Genomic DNA, 15,609 nt, shown 5'->3' with positions numbered 1-15,609 from the left:
CGTGATATCCAATTGGTAGTTACGGTCTTGTCCCATCGCTGCAACTCGCATGCGGACTCGGGAGAGGCGACGGTCGAGAGCCATGGGTCCTCCGAAACACGACCCTGCCAAGCCGCACTGCTTCTTGACACACTGCTCGCTAAACCCGGAAGCCAGCCGCACCAATGTGTCGGAGGAAACGCCGTACAGCTGACGACTGACGTCAGCGTGCATGCGCCCAGCCGCCACAAGGAGTCGCTAGAGCGCGATGGTTACAAGGACATCCCAGACGGCCAAACCTTCGCCTTACCCGGACGACGCTGGGCCAATTGTACGCCGCCTCATGGGTCTCCCGGTCGCGGCTGGCTGCGACACAGCCTGGGATCGAACTCAGATCTGTAGTGACGCCTGTAGCGCTGCGATGCAGTGCCTTAGACCTCTGCGCTGCTTGGGAGGCAGGCCAGGTATTTCTATGCGTGCTCAGGTGCATGTGCTCGGTCAACATTAACAGGACAGAGAAACCAGACATATGCTCATTGCTCACATGGAGCATGTAAATTATGGTTATGAAATAAACCAAAACTTGTTTCTCACAAGTGTAGCAGGTTTTGAACTCTGCAAGCAACATTTCCATTCCGAGAATGAGAATGGTAAAATACTGTAATTAATACATTATTTAACCTAAATGAATGTAACCAAATGACAGGGATTAACGGTAAATTGCCTGTTTTACAAACGGTAGGCTACCACATGGGCATTCATAGAAGTGCATTGTGGGCCCACACTGTATAGCCTAGGCTACTATTCTACATTGCTGGGATAGGAGGACGGCAAAAAAAATTGGGTCTCGCCTAGGGCACCATATCGGCCAAGACCGGGCCTGATCAGCGTTGATTAGTCTATAAACTAAGAAAAGATTCCATATCAAATAATACCATGCCAGGTTAGAGAGGATTGACACAATGTCCAATTAACACAACATTAGAACATTATATGCCTCAGAGCCAGAACAACCTTGTCGGATGTATTTGTTTACTAGCAAGCAATGAAAACGTACATTGTGTAAAAGAATGTCCACAAATCAAACAATATTTTGACTGAAGTGCCATAGCCCATAACGCTCAACACCCCTGCCCATCTAGCAGACTAGCTGCTGGAGCATCAAAGGAGGAGAGGAAGAATTGTAGAAAGTTTAATAGACCGACTAAGTTACCAAAACAATTGCTTATAATCATTAGTAAACACACCCACTATTAGGTAAAGTTTATCTACATGAAAATAAAGATCATTTTTTAAAATCCCTAAATGAATGTAGGGCTATTTAAACGGTTTGAATGGTTATTTTATTTTCATGATGGTGTTCATCCTTAACCGTAGTTACACTGTTATTACATTTTGCCCTATTGAGAATATCTGAAAAACTTTAATTGTGGAGTGAACTATCCCTATAAGTACACTCAAACCTTGGGATTCCAAATCCGAATGACCACAACATAACCAGCCCCCTTCACCAATGTTAACAAATCCCTTCCTCCTCCTCTTTGTCAGGTAGCTCAGTGCAAAGGTGGCCTCAATCGCCACATCTCCTGTGGCACCCGTGCTCCCCAAAAAAGCTGAGTCAGGAGCCAGGCGGCGTTTGGCTAAAGGGCACCTTTAAGAGAGGGCTTTCACAGAGGAGAGAGGGAGGGAAAGGTACAGAGAAAGAGATGGAGAGAGGTAGAGAGATCAATAGCGAAATGACATAACTGTTGCCATTCAGCCTGTACGACAGGGAGTCATTATACCCAGCCCTCTGAATTACAGCCCTTTCTTTCTCTCTCTCTCTTTCTCTGAACAAGAAAAAAGAAAACAGATTTTTTTGAGACCAGTATTGGAGGAATTCCCATCTGATAAGAAGCAGCCATGGTTTATTGATAATTCAAAGTCAAACTAGGTCGAGGTAAAGAGGTTGAGGCAGTGTGGATGCTGGCAAGTTTTTTTAAAGATGCTGTGATGCTCTTGTCGTTTTTACATATTTGAGGAAGGGGGACATCTGCGTAAGAAAACGGAAAATCAAAGTTGATCTTACTGTTTTGACATCCTGCAGGGACGGATGACTATATAGAAAAAGAGGTTGCTGTCACAGTGAGAATGCTGGTAGACACTGTCTCTAGAAAATAGACGGATTCTGTGTGCTACAGGAGAAAAGTAGAGGCCTCATGTCAAGTGGATGTTTCCTGTCCTACGTCCTTGAGTGTTTACAAATGTGTGTGTATGTGTGCATACTGTACACGTGTGTGTATATGATTACACACTTCCTTTTGGTTAATGCAAGTGTGTGTGATTGTGCGTGTGTCTGAGTGTTTGTCTAGAATTTCAGTTGGTGTGTGTATTAGATGCGTAAATACACTTGGAGCGTTGGCCTCTTTAGGCTAGCTTACTGAAATGGCAATGGATGTCATCACGATGTAGTCTACTATACTCTAGTAGGCTATAAGGTTAGCACAGAGCAGCCGTGGTGGTGGTGGTGGTCTTACTCTCATGAGGATTGAAACAAATGGCCTTGGTGTGTGTGACACAAGCGTGCTGTCGGCCAGTTGTCAACACTGAGGCAAATTAAACTGCCCTGCACTCCTCTGGTGGTCATCACTCTCGCTCTCCTGCTGCTGAAACATGACTTTACTGGACTAAACACACACACACACACTGATGTACAGTAGACACGCTTACACGCACACAGACACACAAAGTGCACTTTCAGCTGCTATTAGTGGCAAGGCAAGCTGTGGTAAAGAGCCCGGAGGGACAGAGGAGTCGTCTCCAGCAGTAACTTGACTCCCCCTGGCCTGTAGCAGTCAGCTGTCTGGATCTCACTACCAACAACTAAAATGAAGATGATGATGATGATGATGATGATCACAGATGGCTCTACCACTGCTCAGTATAGTTTAAAATAAACTATTCATATTTTCCACTGTCTAATGCTCTAAGATATAAGATGGCGCTGACAGACATGGCAGCTTTGCTTCTAGCTCCTAAGCAACTTTTCAGTATTTTGTTTTTTTGTTATTTCTTACATTATTAGCCCAGAACGTTTTTTGTGTTATTACATACAGGAGGAAATAACTTTTGGATATCAGAGCGGCGGTAACTCACCAGCATTACGACCAGGAATACAACTTTCCCGAATTGGATCCTTTGATCGTACCTCCCAGGGCAATTGAATATGGTTGAATACAAACAGTGTAGTTATTACCTCCGTAAGGCAATCAAACTGGCAAAACGTAAACAAAACGAAGGAGCTGATTGTGGACAGGAAACAGCAGAGAGAGCATGCCCCTATCCAGAGAAGGTGGAAAGCTTCATGTTCCTTGGTGTACACATCACTGACAATCTGAAATGGTCCACCCACACAGACGGTGTGGTGAAGAAGGCGCAACAGCGCCTCTTCAACCTCAGGAGGCTGAAGACATTTGGCTTGGCCCCTAAGACCCTCAGATGCACAATTGAGAGCATCCTGTCGGGCTTTACCACCGCCTGGTACAGCAACTGCACCGCCCACAACCGCAGGGCTCTCCAGAGGGTAGTACGTTCTGCCCAACACATCACAGGGGGCACACTGCCTGCCCTCCAGGACACCTACAGCACCCGATGTCACAGGAAGTCCAAAAATATCATCAAGGACATCAACCACCCGAGCCACGGCCTGTTCACCCCTCTATCATCCAGAGAAGGTGAGGTCAGTACAGGTGCATCAAAGCTGGGACCGAAAGACTGAAAAACAGCTCCGATCTCAAGGCCATCAAGACTGTTAAATAGCCATCACTAGCTGGGTACCACCCGGCTACATAGACATGGAATCACTGGCCACTTTAATAATGGAACACTAGTCACTTTAAAAATGTTTACATACTGCTTTACTCATCTCATATGTATATACTGTATTCTATTCTACTGTATTTAGTCAATGCCACTCCGACATTGCTCCTCCTAATATTTATACAGTACCAGTCAAAAGTTTGGACAGACCTACTCATTCAAGGGGTTTTCTTTATTTTTACTATTTTCTACATTGTAGAATAATAGTGAAGACATCAAAACTATGAAATAACACATATGGAATCATGTAATAACCAAAAAAGTGTTAACCTCTACGGGATCAGTGTCCCTTATAAGGGACGATTGCTGCTCAATATGCGATATGTGACTAGAATGGTGTTGTAAACAGACAACTTTTGGGGACATAGACATATCTTATATGGGCAGAAAGCTTACATTCTTGTTAATCTAACTGCAGTGTCCAATTTACAGTAGCTATTACAGCAAGAAAATACCAAAATAGTGCACAACAACAAAACACTTAACATGGCAACTGGTTTGGGACATTCACCTCTGAAGGTAAATAATGTACTTACATTCAGTAATCTTGATCTGATTTGTAAACTGGGGGGCCCAGAGATAAAATGTAGTGTAGTTTTGTTTGAAAAATCAATTTTTATATTCAAATGTAGGAACTGGGTTCTACTGTTTGACCTCTGGATCCACACCCGCCCTGCCCGGCCATCTAGATGTGTGACGGTTAGCGTATTTTCTGTAGGGAAGCTAATGATCCATCTTGTATGACATTCCTGGGAGTGTGCAAACTAAAATGTTGTATTACCATAGCATTTTTGTATGTTCTCTATAGTTATGTACTTGAAAACCAATTCGGCACATTTGGGAAAACTCCTGGCAGACTTGATAAAACATATTGTGAAGTGATGTAATTATTCACTGAATCAGTCTGAAATGTTGCACACACACTGCTGCCATCTAGTGGACAACATCTAAATTATATCTATAATCCTATATCACTGTCTGGCCTTTCTCTAGCATTTCAAAGATGATGCAACAAAAAATAATAATAGAAAATGAATGTTTTTTTGTTTGTATTATCTTTTACCAGATCTAATGTGTTATATTCTCCTACATTCATTTGACATTTCCACAAACTTCAAAGTGTTTCCTTTCAAATTATATCAAGAATATGTATATCCTTGCTTCAGGTCCTGAGCTACAGGCAGTTAGATTTGGGTATGTCATTTTAGGTGAACATTGGAAAAAAAGGGTCAGATCATTAAGAGGAAAAACAGCTTCTATCTTAAGGCCATCATACTGTTAAATAGCCATCACTAGCCAATTAACAGGTGTGCCTTTTTAAAAGTAAATTTGAGGAATTTCTTTCCTTCTTAATGCGCTTGAGCCAATAAGTTGTGTTGTGACAAGGTAGGGGTGGTATCCAGAAGATAGCCCTATTTGGTAAAAGACCAAGTCCATATTATGGAAAGAACAGCTCAAATAAGCAAAAGAGACATTAACATTTCAAGAACTTTGAAAGTTTCTTCAAGTGCAGTCGCAAAAACCATCAAGAGCTATGATGAAACTGGCTCTCATGAGGACCGCCACAGGAAAGGAAGACCCAGAGTTACCTCTGCTGCAGAGGATAAGTTCATTAGAGTTACCAGCCTCAAATTGCAGCCCAAATAAATGCTTCACAGAGTTCAGGTAACAGACACATCTCAACATCAACTGTTCAGAGGAGACTGAGTGAATCATGCCTTCATGGTCGAATTTCTGCAAAGAAACCACTACTAAGGGACACCAATAAGATGAAAAACCCTTGAATGAGTAGGTGTGTCCAACCTTTGGCTGGTACTGTATATTTCTTAATTCCATTCTTTTACTTTTAGATTTGTGAATTGTTAGATACTACTGCACTGTTGGAGCTAGGAACACAAGCATTTCGCTACACCCGCAATAACATCTGCTAAATATGTGTATGTGACCAATAACATTTGATTTGTGTTGATTTGCAAGTCATTGCAGTCATTGTCAATGAATGATTTCCTTTGCATGTATACCACATCACTTTTGTTGCTCTGTATAGGCCTGGACCAGGGACATAATAGTTCACATTTCTTCACATAGGGTATATTATTCACATGATGAATATATTCACATATACGTTTCTCCAGTCTCCACATGTATTTCACAGTCCATGGGACATTACACAGTTGTGTTGGCTGAGCAGGTGTTCAGAACCCTGTGTTAATAAATGAGGAATGGGTTGAGCTGGGTAGAGGAGGAATGAGAATCTATTGACTGGCTCTATGAGTGTTTTCATAGTGGCTAAAGAGATTGGTCTACTTTGCCAGAGCTGGGAACTGATCCTAGATCTGTAGATTTTGTTAATGACTTGGCTCTATGGATCCTGTCAATGTAGGTGAAAATAAATTGCCTATGCAATTATTGTGTTATGCATCTGACATATACAAGCTGGCAGATAAATATAGTGGAGGGAACATGAGTAAGTGTATGCTAACTGACTGACTTCCTCAAATAATGGATTGGAACTGACTGGTCATTGCTTTCATTAGCTTGACTTGTCTCAAAGAAAAGTTCTGATTTGGATTACCACAAAAACAAAGCCACTATGCTATTAATGGCCCTCTACTCTCTCAGGTACGGGCGACACGGTGGCAGTGATGATCACCGAGTCTTACGGCAAGGAGATCCTGGGTCTGCTGGAGAGGAACCTGACGGTGCTGGTGAGTGTGGTGGTGGGCCAGCGTGGCCAGGCCAAGAACATCAACCGCAGCTCCCTGGTCTTCGTCTCCATCTCCTTCATCGTACTCATGATCATCTCCTCTGCCTGGCTCATCTTCTACTTCATCCAGAAGATACGCTTTACGAACGCACGTGACCGCAGCCAGGTAGGACATAGAGTATGTTAACTAATGGTTACTCTTTCTATTACAGTCTGGTATTTATTTGGTGTTTATTTACTAAGGGTCCAATTTGTAAATTGAGATCCACACATGTAGCTCAAAGCCCGTTATCACACTTGAATGGTTGTATTGCAGTCAGGTAATAATATCACATTGTTTTAGTTTTCCCATCATATTTTTATTTGGAAGGGAGGCAGAGGTCCTGATATTAACACCCAAGGCTACAAAAATCCATTTACTTTTTTTTTTACATTAGAGCAAAGTAGTGGTGACTCATTTTGCCATGCCTTGGAGCTTTTAGTTGAGGCATATGCTCTCAATGTCACTTTGACACACTAGTTTTCAGGTGTCTGTGATGAATCTGATGACTCATATCAGGTAAAGGAAGTGAAGAGCAGGTCAAGCGCCAGATGTCCTCACCTTCATGCCCTCCAGATGTTTGTAGTCTGGCTCGGTTGACCGCCCTGTGCTCTCTCTCGCTCTCTCCTCCTGTTGGGTGGGGAAACCAGCAAGAAGAAGCAGCCATGCAATTTTCATGCTGTAAATTGTTTATTAATCTTTAATGGAGAATCGTTGTGGTAAAACGCTGCTTCCCCAATGTCTGGCATCTTTGAAATACACACTCACCCCTTTCGGTTGGTCTAGTCTAAGACACAACCTTTAGTACCTGAACTGTGCCAATAATCTAAGCCAAGATACTGGAGGACAGTGGAGGTTAGTGGGGCCCTGTCTCAATGATCTTAAATAGCCTAATGTCCTTTTGCCGTCTGTGGTAGAACAAGGAGCCATTTAAGATTGCTTACAAACAGTCCTAGTGTAGCATCTGCCAGGGAGGGACTCCTCTCTCCAGCTATCTGTCAGAAACCGTGTTTGTGTCACTAAATACTCTGATCACTATAACACTGTACTTACCATTCACTCTCTGCTCTCAGAGGAGGCAAGAGGTGACAAACTTTGATAGTATAACCTGACAAACTCAACTGCTTCTGCATGTTTGCAAAGCTCACACTCTCTCTCTCTCTCTCTCTCTCTCTCTCTCTCTCTCTCTCTCTCTCTCTCTCTCTCTCTCTCTCTCTCTCTCTCTCTCTCTCTCTCTCTCTCTCTCTCTCTCTCTCTCTCTCTCCTCTCTCTCTCTCTCTCTCTCCCTCTCTCTCTCTCTCTCTCTCTCTCTCTCTCTCTCTCTCTCTCTCTCTCTCTCTCTCTCTCTCTCTCTCTCTCTCTCTCTCAGAAGGTATATTCTTTCACATTAGAACACAGTATTAATCAGTGGGGTCATAAGGTGAGTGATGAATAAGTCCACTCTACTCTACACACTGATCCCTACTAGTAGTGAATGGGACTGACCAGACCTATTACTACCTCTAACCACAGAGGGAGTCTCTCTCTCTCTCTCTCTCACACACACATGTAAATGTGTAGAAATTGTTAAATAATAATCAACTACATTCATCAATGCTAAATGACTTAAATGTAAATCAATCTGACTCATTATTGTGTGAATAAATGCAACAGGCCCTGTCCGTCTCTGAAGGATCTTGCAAGATATTGAATCATTGCATCACCGACTTACTATGACTATAATGAACATGTATATCTTGTAATTATTGGTATTTGGTATTTCATTAGGATCCCCATTAGCTGTTTCGAAAGAGGCTAGATACAAATAGCTAATCCTGGCGAACCAATGTTCTAGCATTATTTTATTGAGTCAAGTAGATCAGGGATGTCATGGTGGTACCCAAGCATATGCTATGTGTAGTGTAAATAACAACTATCAATAGACCTACTAAATTATGAACGTATAGTCAATCAAATAATTACTCTGTAAAATGAGGAATGCGTTTACTCAATTCAACTAATAGGATTTATTAGTCACTAAATAATTGACACTACAATTACATGTACATGAAATACATTACATTACAGAATAACACAGAGTAAATGACTATCACCTAAATAAGACTTAACGTGGTTACACGTGTCTTCAATTCAGAATAATCTCTAAAAGATACACACAGGAGCTTGCTAACAAGTTCTCAAAGTATGAGCGAATTCACTGCCCTTTTAACCAAATTCCAGCAGGAACGCACCCCCAAGCTGAATACAAATGGCAGTGCACTTTGCTAGTGAAAACAAAAGGCAGAAACAATAAATCCAGATTTGAATCTAATCAACTCAATTGGAATGATGACCGGACAACAGGAATGTGGCTGATCAGTCAACCCAACATACAATTTCAATCCAGTCACTTTAAAATGCATCAACCAGAAAACATACAATGCAATAAGACCCCACTGGGCACAGACGTCAATTCAACGTCTATTCCACATTGCTTCAATTTTAACAAAAATATAAACTCTGCATGCAACAATTTCAAAGATTTTACGGAGTTATAGTTCATATAAAGAAATCATTTAATTGAAATAAATTCATTAGGCCCTAATCTATGGATTTCACATGACTGGGAATACAAATCTGCATCTGTTAGTCACAGATACCTTAAAAAAAAAAAGGTGGAGTAGAAAACCAGTCAGTATCTGGTGTGACCACCATTTGCCTCATGCATCGCAACACATCTCGTTCGCATAGAGTTGATCAGACTGTTGATTGTGGCCTGTGGAATGTTGTCCCACTCCTCTTCAATGGCTGTGCAAAGGTGCTGGAAATTGGCGGGAACTGGAACACGCTGTCTTAAACATGCTCAATGTGTGACATGTCTGGTGAGTATGCAGGCCATGGAAGAACTGGGACATTTTCAGCATTATCATCATGAAACATGAGGTGATGGTGGCTGATGAATGGCACAACAATGGGCCTCAGGATCTCGTCACGGTACCTCTGTGCATTCAAATTGCATTCGTTAAAATGCAATTGTGTTCTTTGTCCGTAGCTTATGCCTGCACATACCATAACCCCACCACCACCATGGGGCACTCTGTTCACAACGTTGACATCAGCAAACTGCTCACCCACACAACGCCATACACGCTGTCTGCCATCTGCCCGGTACAGTTGAAAACGGGATTAATCTGTGAAGAGCACACTTCTCCAGCGTGCCAGTGGCCATCGAAGGTGAGCATTTGCCCACTGAAGGTAGTTAAAACGCTGAACTGCAGTCAGGTCAAGACCCTGGTGAGGACGACGAGCACGCAGATGACCTTGCCTGAGACAGTTTCTGACAGTTTGTGCAGAAAGTCTTCAGATGCGGAAACCCACAGTTTCATCAGCTGTCCGTGTGGCTGGTCTCAGACGATCCCACAGGTGAAGAAGCAGGATGTGGAGGTCCTGGGCTGGCGTGGTTACATTTGGTCTGTGGTTGTGTGGCTGGTTGGAAGTACTGCTAAATTCTCTAAAATGACGTTTGAGGCGGCTTATGGTAGAGAAATGAACATTCAATTATCTGCTCTGGTGGACATTCCTGAAGTCAGCATTCCAATTGCACGCTCCCTCAACTTGAGACATCTGTGGCATTGTGTTGTGTGACAAAACTGCACATTTTAGTGGCCTTTTATTGTCCCCAGCACAAGGTGCACCTGTGTAATGATAATGCTGTTTAATCAGCTTCTTGATATGCCACACCTGTCAGGTGGATGGATTATCTTGGCAATGGAGAAATGCTCACTAACCAAGATGTAAAGAAATTAATGCAGAACATTTGAGAAATAATATTTTTGTGCATATTTAACATTTCTGTGATCTTTTATTTCAGCTCATGAAACACCAACACTTTACATGTTTCGTTTATATTTATGTTCAGTGTAATTTCATTGAAATAATGTGGAAACAACATTGACTCAATCATTGTGTGCCCAGTGAGACATATCAACATTCACAACTCTTTATGAACTCTTGAAACAAACCAAACATGACCGTTTAATTCATACATTTAGTCAATTCAAGTTTTCATCAGTCGTCACACCCCCGACGGTGTCTGTGCTCCCAGGGTTCTGCGGGAACGTCCCATCCTGGAGATTTCCACGCCAAAGGTGTAGCTCTCTCCTGTGAGATGTAAATATACAGCCATCCATCCGTACAATGCCATATTGAATCAACAGACCAGGCTGGCGTCAGCAAGTCGCTAGACTCATCTTCATCACTAGCCTTCATCTATTTTTAGACTACACGCACACATATAGGGCTTTATGCTGACCTTTTAAACAAGGAGCGCGCGAGCGCCTAGTTTAGGCGCACCCAAAAAATTAGGATCACAATGAAAAACATTTGAGGTAATAAAGCTATAATCATACATTTTTCTAGGCGCACTGGTGCCCCTAAATAAACATTCCAGGTCACACAGCAAAATATTTAGGCACATATGCAAGTAAAATGGTCGCACTGTAGAGCCCTGACACACAGACACTATCGCTATCTCTCTCTCACTCTCACTGTGTCTACACTACTGTTGCTAAATCAGCCTGTTTAATCAGTGGAAAGACACTGAACAAGTGCTTTTCCTTCAGCAACAGAGGTGCTTTACAAATGTCAATCTCTCTCCACACTGTGACTACATACCTACAGTTAGTCCCTGCTCTCTCCACACTGTGACTACTTACCTACAGTTAGACTCTGCTCTCTCCACACTGTGACTACATACCTACAGTTAGACCCTGCTCTCTCCACACTGTGACTACATACCTACAGTTAGTCCCTGCTCTCTCCACACTGTGACTACTTACCTACAGTTAGACCCTGCTCTCTCCACACTGTGACTACATAGCTACAGTTAGACCCTGCTGTCTCCACACTGTGACTACATAGCTACAGTTAGACCCTGCTCTCTCCACACTGTGACTACATAGCTACAGTTAGACCCTGCTGTCTCCACACTGTGACTACATAGCTACAGTTAGACCCTGACGTCTTCGGCATCTGTGCAAAGATTGTGCCACTTATTTTCTCAGACGGGAATTACAGACGTGAAGAACCATGCCTTAAAGATGAGACAGAATGGTTTGTTTCTTTGTGCCCTTTATGTGACCTTTCATTGAAAATGTTCCAGTTATTCAAGTGTAAAATGCTGCATAAATGCAAAATGCTTATGATTCTGGCTCTAGGTCTTTTGACATTGTCCCAATGTATTGAAGCCTTGCTCATTGGCACCTTATTCTGCCCTTGGTTTAAATGTCCAAAGATCAACTCTGAAAGAGAGCGGCACTGCAGTTGGACTGGTCTGTGATTCACTGACAGCTCTCACGGTCAGAGGAATAAGGCAACCTCACAGAGTTACACACAAATAGAGAACTTTATTTCCAGAGGACATAATATGAGATCGATGTGGTTCTGTACAGAGAAGAGATATGAATGAATATATTGTACATAATAAACCTATCATGAGAATGGAGTAATGGCACAAGAACAAAAATAAAATATACTATATAAGGAGATGGTGACATAAGCAAAGGACTGTATAACATAGCATCAACTACTATCAACAACTAGCAATATTAACAACAAATAGTAAATGCACAAGTTTCAATAACATCACTCACTTCTGTCCACACACTCCATCACTCTTGTACACTTGGAGAGAGAATGAAGAGGCTCTCACCTGAGCAGGCAGAAGGACTGTCACGTGTCCTGCCTCCTAGCAACATCCCTAGCAACCTATTGGTGGCCTGGTAGCGGATGTCACTGGGAGTTTGGGGAGACAGTTTATGGCCCCCTAGTTTCTCTGACACCATCAGGGGTTGGTTGGAGTGAGCTGCATGAAGTTATAAAACTCACAGGCAGGGGAATTCAAATTAAATATAATTATTCATGGGATTTTAACAGTACAACTCGCCCTAACAATCATGTCTTTGATTGACTGGGCTGGAAGTCAATGTTTCGCACTGTTGCTCCAATTCCCCACTGGTTCTAAATGTTTAAGGCAAAAAGGATGTGTTGAATCACTTATATTAATGGTACACTATGGAGTTTTGGGAAATAAGTTTGAGAATAGTCATTTTTGCTGAATAAGGTATATTTAATTCATATTGTTAATTCAACCCTCAGGCTACATTTGCTCTCCATATTCACCTTTATATTCTCTCCCTCCCTCCTTCCTCTCCCTCTCTCTCTCTGCCAGCGTCGACTTGGAGATGCAGCTAAGAAAGCCATAGGGAAGCTGACAACCAGGACAGTGAAGAAAGGGGACAAGGTAAACCTGCCGGCACTACTTTCTTGTCCATGTCACCCCCTGTCCAACAACTTAGTAACCTTCTCAACAATGTACTGCCATGTACTACCATGTACTACCACTACTACCATGTACTGCCATGTCCTACCACTACTGCCATGTACTACCATGTATACATCCTGTCTAGAGATATGGGATTGAGCCTTTTCAGAATTTGAGAATATCCTGTCTAGTTGACCTTGGTTCATAATTCAGCCTTGCCTAACTGATGTTAGGAAGAGATGAAAAATACATTTCTGCCTGTACAAATTAAGACATTCCTCCCAATACCCATTTATGCTTTCCTTTCTTGGTTCTTCTTCTCTTCTGGACCAATGGTTGGTGGAAGGTTCACCATTAGTAATATGGCTTCTGCCATGTTTCTCTCGCTAATCAAGTCCTTCCAGGAACGGTGGCCCTGAAGTATCTGATACAAGGATGTTTATTATCGTATTAGGCTTTCTTCTTTATTTATGCCTGTCACCTCGCAGAGGGTTTACAGCTCCGGATGAGGTCGTCAAAGGTGATGGATGAGTGTATGTATGGATGGACGGAAGAGTCGGCTTAAACGCTGTCTTTTAGCACAAACGTGGGTTAGTAGGTAATTGGAGACAAGCAGAGAATGGCTAAAGCCATATGTGTCAAAGGAGAGAATTGATTTATTGATTGAGGGGTCTTGCACTCTTGTGAATGTTAAATACAAACTCTGCTTGTGTTCATTATTCAAATATTCCAGAATATGTGGTTGGTAGTCAACGTGAGTAACCAAAACAACTAAACAAAGACGCAAGATTCAATTCCTTTCTAAATCCTCCTATGAGCACACCAGATGTATTTCTTACATTGATACATGCAAGAAATAGTACAAATCACATCTGACTGAAAAAGTGAAATGCTAGTGAAGTGTAACGGAGGTTCTTAGAATGTCTCAAGTGAAGATGAGTGTCAGGGCTGACAGGTCTTGGAGGAGGAGAGCGAGGGTTGGTCCTCTCCGTCTGGCCTCTCTCCTCTGAGCCCTCATCAAGGTCAGACAGGTCTCCGTTCATGAATAAACCATGGGCCTTGGAGTGTGCCGCAGAAATTGAAACCTTCCATCTGGAGGAAGTCCGCCGGGAATGATTGACCGCACTGAGCCGGATGTCGAGCCTGGATATTGGGGAGCAGAAGGATAAGAAGGAGGGGGGAGAAGGTAGGCACTAAGGGGTCAAGGCTCTTGGTAGATAATACAGCCTGTTACGGTGATGACGGAGATGACTACTGTGTCACAACCAGTTTATCACGATGTCCCTCTGGACAAGAAATTATGTTAACCTTGCCCGTGCTTGATGGGTTTGGACTTAAGAGCCCTTATGACTGAGTGGAAGGAGGGTTTGAGAGAAACATCAACAACCGTGTGATAGCTCTTTCCCTGCTGTAACAAAATGGGGAGCTCTTGCCATAACCGTCGACAGCCGACAAGGACTGCTTGCGTAATAAGCTGCAGTCGAGAGCTAATTACATGATACCTGATACTGTCCAGATACAATACGAGGCATTCTAGCCAGTATGTTTGGCTGCCCTTCCCTTATCTACACAACTTTTATATGGTCATTACAGCGAACACATAAATTCACTATTTGTGGACCCATGTGGGAATCCAAGCTGTAACTCTGGAGTTATGAACAACATGCTCCAACCAATTGAGCCATCACATCTACTGTGTATCAGACCTGCATGTAACAGCATTCACTGCATCTCTACTATGTTGCGGCTGCTATGGACTGTTGTTACGGCTATGAAGGTCATTAGTTTAATTAAACATCATTGCCCAGCTGGAGGGCCATTTCCTTCATAGACCAACAATAACACCACTGTCCAGCTCAATCAAAATGGCAGAACTATTGATCAATTGATTGAAATACCAGTGCCAACATTAAAAGGTCAGTGCCGACACGTATTTTGCCAGTCCCTAGGACATGGGCCAGGCCTCTGTCAACTCCATGTCCGTCAACACCGACGCTGATCAACTCCGTGTCCACTTTACCACGTTCAATAGTGCACTGGTCAGCTCCGTAACCCATGTATCACAGTCCACATAGGACACATTCAGGCCGCGTCAGGGACTATTTCATCACATCCGTAGCCAACTGATAAAACATCAGTTTCGTCTCATAGTGCAAAGTGACTTGTGGTGGTGAGTGACACTTCTCTGCCCTTCCACAACCCCAGTCATTCCTGGGCCCTAGAAAGCTCAGATTCTGCCATCATGAAAATCTGCCATTAGTGACACAGATCTGCTTTATTTGAGCAGAAGCCTATTTCACACAGGGCCTGGTCTGTGTCGTGTGCCTTGGCCTCATTCTGTGCCTGCAGCCTCTGTAGAGGAAAACATTCATATTTAATCAGGCAGCCATTTACAGCAGCCTGCCTCGCTCACAGTGACAGGAAGTCAGGGTCGAGAGGAAGGGGAGCGGACTCCCCAGGGTCTTTAAAACTGCCCGACTGCCGCCCCACTAGGTCAGATGGGCCTCAGTACTATGTTTTTGTCCTGTATCTCTACATGGCAACCTGGTACGGATCACTATCTGTTCTACAAAACCGGTCAGACTTGATCAAAACTCCCATACCCAGAACTCCCAAACCCAGGAGTACTAGTCACTGCTCTTCCAATTTTGCCAGCTGCATGGCCCTCTCTAATGGCTTAGTTGGTTCGAACAAAGTTAGAGAGAATGGGATCTTAAGCACTTA

At 43.0% G+C, this 15,609-nt stretch overlaps 1 protein-coding gene across 6 annotated transcripts in view; it reads left to right on the top strand.

Moving 5' to 3' along the window:
- The window catches only part of LOC311107871 (E3 ubiquitin-protein ligase RNF130-like), a 96,084-nt gene that overhangs the window by 38,894 nt on the left and 41,581 nt on the right, over window positions 1–15,609 (top strand). For 4 of the 6 annotated variants that reach the window (XM_084150446.1, XM_084150449.1, XM_084150445.1 and 1 more), the window contains exons 4-5: window positions 6,460–6,722; window positions 12,793–12,864. In XM_084150446.1, coding sequence (XP_084006572.1) covers window positions 6,460–6,722; window positions 12,793–12,864 — 335 coding nt within the window. The remainder of the gene's footprint in view (window positions 1–6,459; window positions 6,723–12,792; window positions 12,865–15,609) is intronic. The other 2 variants (XM_084150448.1, XM_084150447.1) reach the window with 1 other exon arrangement.

This window comes from Coregonus lavaretus, assembly GCF_964263955.1.
Source record: "Coregonus lavaretus genome assembly, chromosome: 32".
Taxonomy (NCBI): domain Eukaryota; kingdom Metazoa; phylum Chordata; class Actinopteri; order Salmoniformes; family Salmonidae; genus Coregonus; species Coregonus lavaretus.
This window is presented reverse-complemented; position numbering and strand designations above follow the sequence as displayed.